The 16,638-nt window shown below is 33.5% G+C and overlaps 2 protein-coding genes across 6 annotated transcripts; one reads left to right on the forward strand and one right to left on the reverse strand.

Annotated features, from left to right (window-relative positions):
• The first annotated feature begins 5,761 nt into the window (after positions 1–5,761).
• LOC105960644 (axial regulator YABBY 5) lies at positions 5,762–9,102 on the forward strand. Its single transcript, XM_012984831.2, has 7 exons — positions 5,762–6,127; positions 7,057–7,185; positions 8,013–8,142; positions 8,262–8,310; positions 8,464–8,539; positions 8,675–8,746; positions 8,894–9,102. Exons 1-7 carry the CDS (start codon positions 6,074–6,076, stop codon positions 8,939–8,941), a joined length of 558 nt encoding a protein of 185 aa, XP_012840285.1. The 5' UTR covers positions 5,762–6,073; the 3' UTR covers positions 8,942–9,102.
• Positions 9,103–11,960: 2,858 nt separating this feature from the next.
• Positions 11,961–16,145, reverse strand: LOC105960691 (nucleoporin-like protein). Of its 5 annotated transcripts, none has more exons than XM_088825221.1 (8): positions 15,900–16,100; positions 15,698–15,795; positions 14,759–14,954; positions 14,318–14,626; positions 14,167–14,238; positions 13,411–14,037; positions 12,731–13,199; positions 11,961–12,255 (listed from the first exon to the last, which is right to left on the reverse strand). In XM_088825221.1, exons 1-7 carry the CDS (start codon positions 15,936–15,938, stop codon positions 12,738–12,740), a joined length of 1,803 nt encoding a protein of 600 aa, XP_088681347.1. In that variant the 5' UTR covers positions 15,939–16,100; the 3' UTR covers positions 11,961–12,255; positions 12,731–12,737. The 5 variants fall into 5 exon arrangements, with proteins under 5 accessions (XP_088681347.1, XP_088681349.1, XP_088681348.1 ...); XM_088825223.1 differs by having other exon boundaries at positions 14,755–14,954; positions 15,900–16,033; XM_088825222.1 differs by having other exon boundaries at positions 12,034–12,260.
• Positions 16,146–16,638: the final 493 nt, after the last annotated feature.

Raw genomic sequence — 16,638 nt, forward strand, 5'->3', positions numbered from 1 at the left:
ATGTCTGAAACCCGATCGAACCGGGTAAAACTCGAACCAGCAAATCGGCCATAGAATCATGTTTTCAGCCAAAATGCAGACCTTTAATTTTTTTATTTTAAAAAAACCAGTATTGAAACGACGTAGTTTTCAATGTTTTCTGTGTGTATTCTTCTCAATAGAGGTATGAGTATTTATTCATAAAATAATAAGCTAAACAAGGAAACCTAATCAAATCAATTCCAAAATTACATTCTAATCAAATCTCATAATTATGGTACCCATATATATTAGTATCTAATCATATCTTATAATTATGGTACTAATATATCTTAACATCCCCCCTCAAACTCAAGTTGGGTCAACACAGACCAAATTGAGTTTGGTAACAAGGGTGTTGATGGTGAATGCACTTTAGTAAAAAGATCAATAGTCTGAGCAGCAAAACTTTCACAAACAAAATTTCCTTGATAGAACTCCTCTCAAATTAGAGGAGTATGCAGTAGACAACTCGATAAATCACGATCACAAATGGAAATTTTCACCATTCTCTTCTCGAACAAAGGATAAGGCTGCCACAAAGGGCAGAGGAAAAGGCTGCCAACAAAGGTAGAGGAAAAGGCTGCCACCAAGGGCAGAGAAAAAGGCTGCCAACGAGGCAGATGACTAGGTTGCCAACAACGGTAGAGGAAAAGGCTGCCACCAAGGGCAGAGAAAAAGGCTACCAACGAGGCAGATGACTAGGCTGCCAACAACGGCAGAGGCTGTCAATCAAGGGCAAACAAGGCTGCCAACAACGACAGAGGCTGCCAACGAGGCAGATGACAAGGCTGCCAACAATGGCAGAGGAAAAGACTGCCAACAATGGCAGAGGCGGATTTGCAGTAGCATATCCAGCAAAAACACTTTGTAAAGACGGCAGAAGGTGGTGGTGGGTTAACGACGGCGGAAGGTAGTGGCGCATGGAGCTCACACGCACGATTTTCGGCAGCAAAAAAAAGACGGATTGCGCAAATCGGCAGCCGACGAAGTGAATGGAAGGGGTGGTGAGAAGAGAGGCGGCTGAGAATACATATTTGAGAGAGGAGGTTTTGGACAGAAGGAGAAAAAGCCTAGGATTTTATCTCGGCTCTGATACCATGTTAAAACTAATGAAATAGTAGAATATTTTCTGTGTGTATTCTTCTCAATAGAGGTATGAGTATTTATACATAAAATAATAAGCTAAACAAGGAAACCTAATCAAATCAATTCCAAAATTACATTCTAATCAAATCTCATAATTATGGTACCCATATATATTAGTATCTAATCATATCTTATAATTATGGTACTAATATATCTTAACAGTTTAGGTTTAAAAAGGAACAATGAAATTCACAGACGTGATTTGAACAACCAAACTTCACTTGCATAGTTGCATATGAGCTGCTGCACTGTTAGGGTTATGCCAACATTCCTAATAATCAAGATTTCGAAAATTAAATAACCAAATTATGGTTGCTTTTAGTATTAATTTTTTCTTTCTTTCTAGGATTAAATTATAAGAGTTTGTGATATAATTATTTTTTTGAATAAAATAAAAATTAAAAATCCGGGTTGAACCGGTTGAAGCACAATCCAAATGCCTATCCAATCGAGTTTTCGGTAAGGGGTTCAGACAACATCGCAATAAACCCTACATTTTCTACTACTAGATCTACATTTAAATGTGTTACAGTATATTATATTATTAGATATTATAGGATATTAGGATTTTATTATGATTCGGTTACCTAGATTAGTTAGGATTTAGTTACCTAGTCAAACTCTATTGCCTTGCAATATTTCTCTCTATATATTCCATATAATCAACCCATAACATAATGGGAGGTTTCTATTACGTAGTATTATTTCTCTCCTTCTCCTATTCTAATCTTCCTATATGGTATCAGAGCACCAGGTTTTTTAACCTAGCCGTCTTTCTTCTCCATGGCGGTAACCACCCAATTTTCTCCCTCCCCCGGTGGTGGTACTCTAACATTTTTCTTTTTTTCTTTTTCTTTTTCCATGGCCACCCGAATTTTCTCCCTCCCCGGTGGTGCATCTTCTCTATCTTCTTCTTATTCTTCTTCTTCTTCTTCTTCTTCTTCTTCTTCTTCTTCTCCATGGCCTAAAACCTAGCCGCCGTCTCTCCTCTTCTCCATGGCCGGCGACCACCAATCCAACGATCTCCCTCGATGGTGGTAACATATATTTTTATATTATTTTCCGACATCTTCTTCTTCCTAGTCGGTTATTCTCAAATCTTTTTTTTTTCTCTATCCTTCTTTTAATTATTCTTATTCCCCCTCTCATATCTTCTCTCAACCTCTCTCGATTCATACACACAAAACAAAAAACAAAAAAAAAATACTTATTTTTCTCTCTCCCGTTATTATTTTTTATTATTATTTTTTTTTCTATCAATTGGGAAGATATTTTCACAGAAGAATTCTCTAGCGTTGTGTTTCGCGGTTTATGTCCAGTCTTTACTTCACTTTTGGAGTTTATTCGTTCCGACTGCGGGAGCGACCATATTGGAAGAATAGAATAGGAGAAAGAGAGAAATAATACTACGTGATATAAAAGAAACCCCCATTATGTTATGGGTTGATTACATAGAATATATATAGAGAAATAATACGAGGTAATAGAGTTTGACTAGGTAACTAAATCCTAACTAATCTAGGTAACTCAATCATACTAGAATCCTAATATTACAAGAGTTCTATAATATAATATTCTCTAACACGCCCCCGCAGTCGAAACGTGACGAACGTGAAGACTGGACAATCACTTGCTAGCACGCTCCCGCACTCGGAACGAATAAACTTCAAAAGTGAAGACTGGACAGAAACAACGAAACACAACGCTAGAGAATTCCTCTGTGGAAATATCTGCCCAATTTATTTAAAAAAATAATAATAATAATAAACGGGTGAGAGAAAAATAAGCAACCTTTTTTTTTTTTTTTTTATCGAGATAGAGAGAAGAGATTAACCGACTAAGAAGAAGAAGATGTCGGAAAGGGAGAAAATAAATATATAAGTTGCCACCACCGGGAGGGAGAGAATTGGTTTGGTGGTCGCCGGCCATGGAGAAGAGGAGAGGCGGCGGCTAGGCGGCTAGGTTTTAGGCCATGGAGAAGAAAAGACGGCTAGGTTTTAGGCTATGGAGAAGAAAAGAGGAAGAACGGAAAAGATAGAGAAGATGCACCACCGGGGGAGGGAGAAAATTCGGATGGTGTTCATGGAAAAGATAAAAAAAGAAAGATATTAGGAGTACCACCACCGGGGGAGAGAGAAAATTGGGTGGTCATCGCCATAGAGAAGAAAGACGGCTAGGTTAAAAAACCTGGTGCTCTGATACCATATAGGAAGAATAGAATAGGAGAAAGAGAGAAATAATAATACGTGATAGAAACCCCCATTATGTTATGGGTTGATTACATGGAATATATATAGAGAAATATTGCAAGGTTATAGAGTTTGACTATGTAATTAAATCTTAACTAATATAGGTAACCGAATCATAATAGAATCCTAATATTACAAGAGTTATTATAATATAATATACTCTAATACGCCCCCGCAGTCGAAACGTGACGAACGTGTAGACTGGACAATCACTTGTTAACACGCTCCCGTAGTGGGAACGAATAGACATCAGACGTGAAGACTGGACAATAACCCGCGAAATCCAGCAGTAGTGAAATTCTTGGTGAAAATATCTGCCAAAATGATAGGAAAAAAAAAATATGGAGAGAAAAGATTTTTATTTTTTATGAATCGAGAGAGAAGATACCGACTAAGAAGAAGAAGATGTCGGAAAGAAAAAAAAAATATGTATATATAAGTTACCACCAACGGGGGAGGGAGGAAATTTGGGTGGTGTTCATGGAAAAGATAGAAGAAGATAGATAGAAAGAAGAGTACCACCACCGGGAGGGAGATAATTGGTTTGGTGGTCGCCGGCCATCGAGAAGAAAAGAGGCGGCGGCGGCTAGGTTTTAAGCCATGGAGAAAAAGAAGAAGAAAAGATAAAGAAGATGCACCACCGGGGGGGAGAAAATTCGGGTGATGTGCATGGAAAAGATAGAAAAAGAAAAAAAAATAGAATACCACCACCGGGGGAGGGAGAAAATTGGGTGGTCACCGCCATGGAGAAGAAAGACGGCTAGGTTTTCACCGCCATGGAGAAGAAAGGCGGCTAGGTTAAAAAACATAAACCTGGTGCTCTCATACCATATATATTATATTATAAAACTCTTGTAATATTATATTATAGAGTTCTATAATATAATATTCTCTAGCTCTGATACCATATAGGAAGATTAGAATAGGAGAAGGAGAGAAATAATAATACGTAACGGTTGATTACATGGAATATATATAGAAAAAGATTGCAAGGTAATAGAGTTTGACTAGGTAACTAAATCGTAACTAATCTAGGTAACTGAATCATAATAGAATCATAATATCCTATAATATCTAATAATATAATATACTCTAACAAAATGTCAATGCATTGGATCAATATATATCAAATTAATCGGCTTTCAACCAAATCTAGATGAAATTATAATAAAAATACATACTATTTTTTCTCAAAAGACATCACTTATAATTTATTCGATTCTCATATTTAGGCTAGGGTTTAATTATGTCTGCATAAATTCTAATCATTAAACAAATTAAAATATAAAATATTTGCAATAAAGATGGAGGCAGGTATATATTGTTTTTTTTTTCATCGACGGAAGATCGGACCCGCATGCAATCGAACTGCACTAGGCAAATTAAACTTCATTCTCATGCAATAGCTTGCAATCGCAAATATATTATGCTAATTATATGTGACATTGTCGAGCGGAAAGTATTACTCCCTCCGTTTTGTTTTAATTGTCGTTTTTTAGCTTTGCACAAAGATTAAGAATTTCATTAAATGTGTCTTGATTTAGAAAAATGTATACTTTTAGACTAAAATGACCTTGACTTATAATTAATAACAGAGATAAATTAGTTGAAAAATGAGTATTGGAAAAAGTTAATAAGGGTATAAATTGGAAATTGAATAATAAATGAAGTGTTGGAAATTTAAAGTGAAAGATAATATGAAACATAACAAATTCTCCAAAGCGACAAATATTATGGAAATGAGGGAGTATTAATTAAGAAGGTTTAAACTCGGATAAAAAAAAAAAAAGAAGAAAAAAAGACATCACACTCTCTTGCTCGACAAATAATTGTGGCACTGACATTTGAATCGTGTAACAAATAAATACTTACTATGATATTCATGATTTCAACCACGAGACTAATTAAATTGTATATGTAATGTTATATTATAAATTCAATTCTTACTATTGAATGCATTTAATAACCTCGATCATTTAAATACGAAACATATAATAACTAAAACTAGTTTATGATGAATTATTATTAATATTAATATTATATATTATTATTAATATTAATAATATTATTTTCATCCCCCCTGGTCTGCGGTGGAGGGTGTGGTGTACATATTAGAGAGCAGAGATAGCGAAAGGGAGTGGTCAGCAAGATTTTGTTTCATCGTAAATAATTGCAAATCACCCCCTCTTCTCTTCTCTTTTTGCTAATTAATCCTTCCAAAATACTTCTTCTTCTCCATTTTTTTTTAATTATTTAATATTAATTAATTAATTACCCTTTTCTTTAATTTTTTTTAAATGAAAAAAGTACATACTGATCTATTTTGACGATGGGGTTCTACTTCTGCCCTAGCTGGCTACCCTCTTCTTCTTTTCTTTTTTTCACTTCTGCACAAACATTAATTTTCTTTTCAAAAATTAGGTTTTCCTTTTTATTTAGTTATTTAATTTTAATAATTATTTTAGGCCTTGGTTGTCTTTATATAGTTGCAGCAGTTGTGCTGTTCTGATGTATATTACTCATCTTCAAATTAAACCAATCTAGAGAGAGTTTTTAGAGAGAGAGAGAGAGAGAGAGAGAGAGAGAGAGAAATATCTTCTTCTTCTTCTTTATCTTGTTTGTGGGTTAAATTTAGAGAGAGATTGTTGAACAGATCAATGGCGGAGCAGCTGTGTTACATTCCTTGCAACTTCTGCAGTATTGTTCTTGCGGTAAATTAATATTATAAATTAATAATAAAAAAACATTCTCTCTTGTATTTTCTGAGGTTCATTATCTGCTTTATTACAACAACAACCTCAAAAGTAAACCATAAATTCCTAAAAATTATATATGCATGGAGATATAGTCATGTCTACATATACATATATACATGTGCATTTCTTTTTCTTTTTTCTTTCTTTAGTAAAAGAGCAGCAATTCAGTTATGATTAAAGCTGACCCTTTGATTCAGAGATCGATAATTAATTAATAAATTAATTAATGATCAAACAATAGAAAGAGGGTTTCTTGTTTTTCTATGTTTTTGGTGATACATACAGTCATGTGTCTACATCGTCCCTGCCACCCCTTTTTCTTTATTTTGCACTGTCATAAAAAAAAAAAGAAAAAAAAAAGTCATAACTTAGGCCCTGAATTTGTAAGAATCACCACTTCTAGAGAGAGAAACCACTGCATAAAATTAAATATTTTTTTTGTGTTTGGTTATATTTAATTAAGCTGGTGATGAAGACAAGTCTTTGAGAGGTGGATTTTGCTGTAGCTTTTTTTTTTTTTTTGTGTTTCTTTTGCTAAAAAGATTTCACCAACTACTGTCAAAATTAATCTCTCTTCTTTTTTTTTTTTTTATTTGAATTTTCTGGACCATTTTAATTTTTCTCGAAAAGTCGAAAATAAAATCCAATTGTCATGAAACTGATGAATTTCTTTCGAATGACTTTAGGGTTTTCTTTTTTTGACCAGCTAGCTAGCTAGCCCTTTTCAGATACATAGATTTTCTCAAAATTAATGTTCTTGTTTCTGATTCAAGGTGGGATCATAATTCTGGGGTTTATGGTTGTTAATCTGTATTAATTATTTGTATTAATTCCTCTCTCTCTCTCTCTCTCTCTAAAACTCTCTCTCTGATCTGTGTGGGCAGGTGAGTGTTCCATGCAACAGCTTGTTTGATGTAGTGACAGTTCGATGTGGGCACTGTACAAATCTTTGGAGTGTGAACATGGCTTCTACTTTCCACCCCTTCTGGCCAGATCATCATCTTCTTCACCAGGTCCCTTTCTCTCTCTAGATCTCTCTCTCTCTCTCTCTCTCTCTCTCTCTCTCTCTCTCTCTCTCTCTCTCTCTCTCTCTCTCTCTCTAAATCTCTCTAGGCCCCCCCTCTCTCTCTCTGCAAAAACATTCTCAGCTCAATTTGTGGGCGATATATCATCAATACATTATTATATTACAATAATAATTCATTCATTATACTATTATTATAGGCTTCTGAAATCTAGGGTTTCTCGGTTTTCTTTTTCTTTTTTGGCTTCTCTTATATTTTTCTAATAAATAATTAAACATCGAAAATTGTTTAAAATAATATTATATAAAATAAAGGGATCATGTTTATTTGTTTGTCCAAGATCTTAGTTACATCTGAGAACCCTAGCAGCAGCTCAGCCCTAACAGCCGCCACAATCTAACTATACATTCACACTACAGATCTGCTTATTTATTAATTAATTAATTATTTATTTATTTATCTTTTTTATGACAATTTGATTTGACTGATGTCTTTGGATCTTAGGACTTAGGTTCTTCTCTCATTTATTTTCCTTAAAATAATAATAAATAAAAACATGTCTGCTGTTATGAAAACACTTTATTTATTTATTTAATTTTCTTTATATATATTTTGTATTTTAGATTTAATAACTGTAAATCCGGCTTCTATTTTCTTCATCATTCCTAACTGATTCAGTCACTTCAATGTCGTTATTTTATTTCCTTTATATATAATAATATATATTTCTAATTATTCTTCTGAAGTCAATTGTTTTTTTATATACCAATAAATTTTAATTAATTTATTTGTGAATTACTGATGATGATCTGCAGGCACCAAACTACAATTCGAGTAGTGAGTACAAGGTTGACTTAGGTGGCTCCTCTTCCAAATTGAACAACAAGATGTCAATCCAACCCTCCATCCCAACCAAACTACCCGAGCAAAGAACCGTAAATCGTCGTACGTTTAATTTAATTAAATTCATATTAATATTCATTCATGAAATAAATATATGAATTATTAAGTTTTTCTTTTCCTCATGTTTAATTTATATGGATCAATATATTTTTTTGCAACAGCCCCGGAGAAGAGGCAACGAGTCCCGTCTGCATACAACCAGTTCATAAAGTAACGGAAACCCTCGAATTTCATCCCTCCATTATTCATTTTTTTTTTAATTCCTCTAATTTATATTATTCACAAAATATTGATTTTTTTGTTATAAATAAAATATTGATTATTTTGATGGAATAATAATTATAATTGTGAATAATTTTCTAGAGAGGAAATTCAAAGAATCAAGGCAAATAATCCAGAGATCAGCCACAGGGAAGCTTTTAGCACTGCTGCAAAGAATGTAAGTAGGGAGCATTTATTATTAAATAATAAATTCAGACATTTATTTAATTATACAGTAATTAATTAATTAATTAAATTAGTACTACTGAATATATTTTGAGTGATAACTTGTGGATTTGTTTTCTATATATAGTGGGCACATTTCCCTCACATCCACTTTGGACTTATGTTGGAGACAACTAACCAAACTGCTAAGCTTAATGAGGTAATTAGTTAATTAAACACTTGATTTAAAATTAGAATAAATTAATATATACTATGTCTAATTAATGAATTTGTTTTCCTTCAGTTATATTTATTTATTTAATTTGAAATGTAAAATTAAATACTAGCTATATTTTAATATTGGCAGGGGTCTGAGAAGCATAAAATGAGAAGGGCTGCAATTGTAAACAAGTGAAGAAATTCATCAGAGCTTCAATTCATCACTATTTATTAATCCATCATGTTTGAAGAAATTTAATATATATATATATATTGGTATTTATGTATTGTGTTTGTAATAGTATGAAATTGTGATCAGTCTATAGACATTCTGATTAGTGTTATTTGGCAATGAAATTAAATGTTTAGTTCCAATATACATTGCTTATTACTTTCGCATATGTATTCAAGCAAAAACAAATCGATTAATTCGGTCATTTTTTAGGTCATATTACGAGAAAAAAAAACCCTCGTGTTTGGATAATTACAACCACTTCTTTCAACTATGTATTATCTTACGAAAAAACCCCTCCTTCAACATATAAATTTGACACCGTAAGATTGAGAATGGACGTGTAAGACAATACATAGTTGTGGGTGATTGTAATTATCCAAAAACAAATCGATTAATTCGGTCATTTTTTAGGTCAAATTACGAGAGAAAAAAACCCCTCGTGTTTGGATAATTACAGCCACTTCTTTCAACTATGTATTATCTTACGAAAAAACCCCTCCTTCAACATATAAATTTGACACCGTAAGATTGAGATTGGACGTGTAAGACAATACATAGTTGTGGGTGATTGTAATTATCCAAACATGGGGGGCTTTTACGTAATTTAAACTTACCTTCGGGCATGGTCGTAAGTATCCAACTTGCACCCCTACTCACTGGCAATGGCGGATATATGTAGTATTGTTGGACAAAGGGTGTGCACTTACAAGACTCCCGAATAATCCATTTTATTGATGGTTAGTTATTTATTTATTTTTTTCAATTTCGAACACCTTTGAATGAATTCCTGAAAATGTAACCGCTCATTGAATCTGTAAATTTATTAAACTTAGGTAATAATAAACCTTCATTCATTCAAATTTCAAAATCTTGTTCGGTTTCGGTTTTTAGGGACAAACTTAAAAATAATAGGCGAGATGGTGTACAAGGGCGATCTCGTAATAATTGACATGTGGAATATAATACCATATTAAAGAAAATAGTTCGTCCCTAAAAACCGAAAGAGTTAGGCTACGTTTGGCACGATTTTAGAATTCTTCTCACTTTCTCGCCAAGAAAAATGCGGTTGTTCGACTTTTTAAAAAATAAACCCCGATCCAATTCTTTCTAGTAAAAAAATTTCAAAAATTTATTGCTCGTTCCAACATAGTTAGACTATCACACTATAATAAATATTTTCATCACCAAAACATCATTTAAAATACTCTTTCTCCGAATATTTTTGTCACGGTCCATTATACTTTTCTGAGTTTCTCCTAACATTTCAAAGGGTAAAATAGTAATAACCCAATCATAAAAAAAATAAAAATAAAAAAATAAAATCGAAAATGAAGGGTCAAATCAAATAGGCAAAGGATGAATGTCATGGGAAAAGGTTGTCTAACCATGTTTTGTATTAACTTCCTCAAAAGTCTTGTCACACTACTCCTGCATGCTGCTCTGACATTTGCCCACCCAAATGTTTTTTTCTCTTTTATTTTTCAATAACCCTATTAATTAATATATGTTTATAGATTTATTTTATTTTTAATTTTTCCAAAAAAATAAATTAAATTTATGGTATATACCATTCAAGATGTAATTGAGTTTTATCTGCATAACTGAATTTAATCAATTATTGAGTCATATAAAAAGTTAAATGTCGTTTCAATTTTACAAATATTGCTTTGATTTGAAACATGATCTTGACGTTTTTCTAGTTGTTTGCAATTTTCCTTGATACACGCACAATGTTCATTAATTCATACACATATATATATTTCTTACTTGACATCCAATCTTGGTGATTCTACTTGGATTACAAAGATAATTCAATGAACTATGAAACGACGTATTTTGAGTTTTGCCCAGTTTCGAGTCGAAAATGGTCAAAATCACTTATAAAGTCTAAGCAGTATAATTAAAATTGAAAAGATATTTATCATAATAAACTTTTTTAGCAGCTCAAAATTATATTTCCATTTAAACCGAAAAAAATAGTAGTATTGAACAATTTATGCTTTTTCTTTCTGAAAATGATTGGGTGTTAGTTGGAAAATTGAAGGGCGTTTTATTAACAATGGTACTTTAGAAACGACAGATAGTAACAATTTAATAAATAAAGTACCATTGGGACATATATCTGTCCAAATTACATGTGACCATTGAATTAAGACACAATAGAACAATATGGTATGTCACTTATAATTAAGAAGACCAGTAGTGTGTACAGTAGACGCTCGTTTTTTCGAATTTGTGATTTTTTTTTTTCAGATCGAATTGTTCCACCATTTTATGTGATTTTAATCCATAAAATCACCAAAAAACTATTCATTGTAAGTAGAAACTTCTATTTTTTTCAATTTTAAGACAAATTTATGGACCAATTTTGAGTTTAAATGACTTTTCCAATTTAATTTTAAAATTTTAAAATCGTTATTCAATTTTAGAAGTTCAACAATATTAAATGTAATAAATTTAGAGTGATAATATTTCCACCTCCAAAGTATCTCCATTCACCACTAAAGATTATATAATGTCATAAATACCCCTCAAATTTATAATCCATCACCCTTCCTTATATTCACTTAATCCTCATGTGTTCTAAGTTATTTCTATTTTTTTATTTTCTTAAAAAAAAAATTTATTTTTTTATTTTTTACAATGAAATATTTATTACAAGATATTAAAACTTCAATATCAGATGACCCGCAGACTATGTAATTTTTTTTAGGAAAAGAAATTATATTAAGCCACACTGTCTAATTCCGGAGGATGTTCGGGACCTCCATACACACTCCGTAATTTATTTATCAAAAAACTTGAATTCATGCACTTTTTGACCTTCGAAAATATTTTTCTCTGACGAAAGGATTATTCATTTAAGGTGGAGAGGGTGAGATTTCCAATGAAAATTGTGAGGTTTTTTTATAAATATTTTTAATTAGTTTAGTGGTAGACGGTTAATAAATTTGTATAAAGTATAGGTGAAAGAAGAAGAAAGCGATAAAATAAGAAATATATTTAATTTGACGGTGAAATAAAAAAAATTTAGGGTTGAAATAGCACGTCTCTAAATTTAAGCATATGCTCTAGGAAATTAAAATTATAAAAATGACATGTGTTTAATAAAACCGTCCTCTATTTATCAAAAAAAAAAAATTCCGATAATTAAAAATAATTTATTAATCCCACCAAAAAGTAGGCTGGAAAATTCTCTTACCGACAGAAACAACCGTCTACGCCGTTAGTGTTTGTTTGGGGACTTTGACTGGGTGTGGTCCCCAATAAGACGGCTGGACTTAACAGAAACGTCAAAAATCAATTGTCAGCGACGACTTTTTAATGTTCTGACAGAAATAATCTCTGAGAGAGTAGGCTCTAAAAAAAATATATGCAGCTCACTTTAAATAATGGTAGTATTTAATAAAACATTTTGGTGCAAGTAATTTTATTTTATTATTTTTTTTTAAATATATTCTGCAACTTTAAATAATGGTAGTATTTAGTAAAACATTTTCAAATAATATAGAAATAATAAATTTAGGTTATAGAAAATAATAAATTAAGTTATTAATAGCATATAGTATGTATTACAGTATTAGTAGAAGTTAGTACATAAATTAAATTCACCAAATAAAAGAAAAGCTGGCAATATTGAATCCAATCAATGATGTATAATGAAAAATTAGAGCACGTAAGCCAATCTATAATACCCCGAGAAAGACAGTAAACGAGACAAATTCATATCTAAATGTGAAAAAAAAATACCCGGAGATTAATAGCAGATCTCATCTTTTCCGAAGGAGCTAAAAGACAACCTAGTCTTCTTGTCTGATCCGAAATTGAATTTAATATCAGAACCATCATTTTGAGCCGAGGCGTTGCTGGTAGATGGAAACGAGAAGACGAGGCGCGGGGTTGACTTCTCTGTGGCGAAGGTGTAGGAAGGTACTGTGGGCCCAGCACCACCGATGGGCTGAGACGATGACGGTGTGATGGAAGGTGTTGGCGGTTCGGCGAAACCGCCGCCAGCAGAAGCTGAAACCGGGAAAGTGAAGCTTGGCCCATTTTCTGAGGGGACTGACTGTAAAAAAGCCTTGTTGACGGAAATCGATTTTAACAAGGGTTTGTTGTTCCCGTGACTTTTCGGAAAATCTTGGCTGGTTGTTCCAGCTACTATCTTTGAATCCTGTCCGTTGATTGTTTGAGATCGAAAGAAATTCATATTTGTCGAAGTCTGCAGTAATGAAATTGTTGATCAGTGTTTTTACCCAAGTAGAATAACAGTCAAGAAAAAAACAGAAATCATAGATAACAATAACATGCAATCCACAGCATAGATTCAAATATTTGATTGACAAACATTTAAAACAACAAAAAAAAACGTGAGAATGTAACGAGAACCAACAGGGCGTAGAAAAATAACATACTGAATTAAGATGAAGTACCTCGTTCGATTTGTTTTCCACAAGACCAGTAGTTCCTTTGAGACCAAAAATCGACGTTGCCTTTGCACCAGGTGCAATACTCGAACCCGCAAAAAATGAGCTAGATGCTTTAGAATTTTCATTAACTGCATCTTTTGCCTCATCCATGCTTTTCTCGTGAAAATTCGGTAAAAACTTGGACTTGTGAGAAGCAACTCCACCGATATTTTCCTCATGAATGGTTTTAGTGGCATCCGTGGAGCTTCTCCATGGAGTTGCCAACTTCGTTTCCGCTTCTTTTTCTTTAGGGTTGGGCTTGTTTCTGTCAAGGTGTTCCAGTATTTTCTTAACTGCTTGACTTTGACTAGAGGATATATCTGAATTCGAGATAGCCCTATCAGAGGAATCTAATACATTGTCCCCTGACCAGTATTTTGGGGTACCACTTGTTTCACCAAGTTCGAGATTCTTTTCTGAACTAGGCAAGAAACCTCCAAAAACTTTGGGTGTTGCCATTTTAGGAGATTCATTACGCGAACTCATGAGAATAGATCCTCTAGGGCGCACTTCTGAAGCAAATCTATTTCTGATTCGACGAATAGGTCCAACCGAACCATAGACATCAGCAGTTTCACCCCTCGACTTTACCTTGAAAGTTATTAGGAAACAAGACATCCAAAGTTTAAATTGGTACGAGTTTTAAAAAGCGTGCTTCTTTAACCTCCTCATAAACATATTTGATCATAAGAAATAATCATAAAAAAGCCAATATTGTACCTGCCCATACGTGGACGTTGAAGATCCTTGAATGGGAGTTGATGTGTTTGCATACTCACTATCAGTTTGAAACTGAGTCGACAAAACATAGACAATAAAAATAAGTTATCCTATATCATAACAAGTATTTAACAAGGATAGTGTTGCATACCTTTGTTGTGGATTTCGAAAGTACGGTTCTCGAATACGGGGTTCTTGGAAAATCATGAAGGCTGTGTCTCGTCCTCTGACTCTGAGGCGTCGCATAACTATGTCGTTCATGCGCCATAGAACCAGGCCAACATATGGATGGCTTAGGCGATGCCGATGGCAAAAGTGGCTTTCTTGCAAATTCATAGCTCGTTTGAGCTCTTTCTCGTTTTGATGTTGGATTGTAAAGATCTTGGCCTCCTTCAGAGGTACGACCAGCCATGTATGCACGAGCAATGTCAATTGGGGAAGCACTAACTCCAACTGGAATCTGCACAATTTTCTGAACCAGGTAAAGTTTCATTTACAGAAAGTATGCCATAAAACAATCCGAACTCTGAAGGGAATATGCATCAATATATAAGAGAAAACAATGAAAGATGCAGAGACAGACTATACCCACATCTGGCTTTTCACGGAAAGAATCAACCATGGTTCTGTGAATATCTTCCGGTTTTTCTTGAGATGGTGTTCTTTGAATTTCGTTCGTCCATGAAACCAATTGAGTATCTCCTCCAGCATTACTGCTTGAAATCTGCTTATCCCCCACATTCTCAACCCTTGAATTCAATACCTCCATCAAATGACTGATTTCCTCCCTGCAATTTCGAACAAAAATCTGCAATGTCATATTTGCACTAACCATGCATAGAAAAAAAAACATTGAGCAGACTCAGAGACGAGAACTAGATAATCTATAGAAGAGACAGGAGAAATTCATCCCTTAAACTCGAGTACATACCTCGACAAATTCGATAAATCTCAAACCATAAAAACAATATCCAGTCTGAAAATCTAGCAAGTGCATAGGAATATGTAATTATACACACACAGTGAACTCAAAAAAAAAAAGGTCACTTGGCATTCCGAAATCATGACTGATACACACTAGTTAGGCTAATAAAATGGTTCACACAATAGACGCTAAAAACACGTAAAAAATCCTATCAGCAAATTAAAGAGAGGCACAAAACATTTCTTATTATGGCATGCTCTAAATCTAACTTCCCCAGCTCAAATAATTGACAGATCGAACAGGAGATCAAAATAGCAAATTGCGAATGGCTTATTCTAATTGAATGCAAGTTCAGCAACGCTTTAATCACAAGAAACTAAAGTAATGGATACATATTTCCCCCCCCCCCCCCCCCCAAAAAAAATTACTTGTGCAATTGCTTCCTATAATTAGCCATTATTAACTAAACAATTAACAAAGACCAAAACAACTGATGAATTCTTTATCCATCCGATCAACAATGCACCAATAGATGAAATTAATCCCCATAATTGAACTTCCAATACTCAAAATTAGGGCAACCTTCAGAAATATGAAAAAAATTACCTTGAAAAAGTATTCCGTTTAATCAACTCCTCGATTCTAGAAAAATTGGAATCGTACTGCATGCCGCCGTCTTCTTCTGTAGATCTGAGCACCGGAGACTGCATAAAATCGAAGAAAAAAAATTCGCATATACTCGGAAACAAAATAAAAATCGGAAAATTAAAAAAAGAAATTCAGCGAATACAGCTGTTGGAATCGGAACCTGTTCCGTCCTGCGTAAATTGCCGCCGGAGGTATTCATGATTTTGCCGCCGAAATCAGAATTTAGGTTGCAATACGGTGAATAGAGAGTGGTTCTGTACTGTATATACGGCGGCCGACGTTTTTTTACTCGTCGACCATAATTATCGCCGATCGCGCTTTTATTTATCGTGTTAAAGAGTTTACTTAACCCCTAATTACTAGCGTTTATTGCAATTTGACCCCTTAAGAATTGATTTATTGTTTTAGTGGGTGATATTGGGACCAATGTATATATAATGCCCATACCAATAATCTTGGTTATTAACATTTGACCCCCCTTAGTTATTGATTCGGTTTTTCGACTTTCTCTATTTTCTTCGAGGAATCAACGCTCGAACATAAGTTATGTGTGAAAATTTTCATTTAAAGAAGATATTCAAACTTGAACTACCTGACTATCTTATTCCACCAATTAAGCCATGCATATTTTTTTTTTCTTTATCTACAATAGATGCATATAATCGACTCCAAAAAGTCTTTTTATTTCAAAAATTAATATTAAAAAGTCACTTTATAAATACATATCTCTCTCAATCGACATTAAACAATTCAGTTGATTCAAATTGAATTAGAAAAGTCAATCCAAAGGAAGTCCGAGAATCTTCTCGGAGTTGTCTAAGTATTGTAAGGCTCCTTCCTATATAGAGAGAGGTCATGGTACGGATGGTTGATTTCGTAGCGCTTAATCGTGGTTGGAG

The sequence above is a fragment of the Erythranthe guttata genome, chromosome 11 (assembly GCF_056151865.1).
Source record: "Erythranthe guttata isolate IM_541 chromosome 11, IM_541, whole genome shotgun sequence".
Lineage (NCBI taxonomy): Eukaryota > Viridiplantae > Streptophyta > Magnoliopsida > Lamiales > Phrymaceae > Erythranthe > Erythranthe guttata.

Excerpts from the sequence above, each read along its gene's own strand:
- LOC105960691 (XM_088825221.1), bottom strand. The coding sequence starts at position 15,938 with ATGAATACCTCCGGCGGCAATTTACGCAGGACGGAACAG. Across the intron at positions 14,955-15,697 it reads AAACGGAATACTTTTTCAAG|GGAGGAAATCAGTCATTTGA; the intron begins GTAATTTTTTTC and ends TCGAAATTGCAG. Across the intron at positions 14,038-14,166 it reads CAACGTCCACGTATGGGCAG|GTAAAGTCGAGGGGTGAAAC; the intron begins GTACAATATTGG and ends ATAACTTTCAAG.
- LOC105960644 (XM_012984831.2), top strand. The coding sequence starts at position 6,074 with ATGGCGGAGCAGCTGTGTTACATTCCTTGCAACTTCTGCAGTATTGTT. Across the intron at positions 6,128-7,056 it reads TCTGCAGTATTGTTCTTGCG|GTGAGTGTTCCATGCAACAG; the intron begins GTAAATTAATAT and ends CTGTGTGGGCAG. Across the intron at positions 8,311-8,463 it reads GCATACAACCAGTTCATAAA|AGAGGAAATTCAAAGAATCA; the intron begins GTAACGGAAACC and ends ATAATTTTCTAG.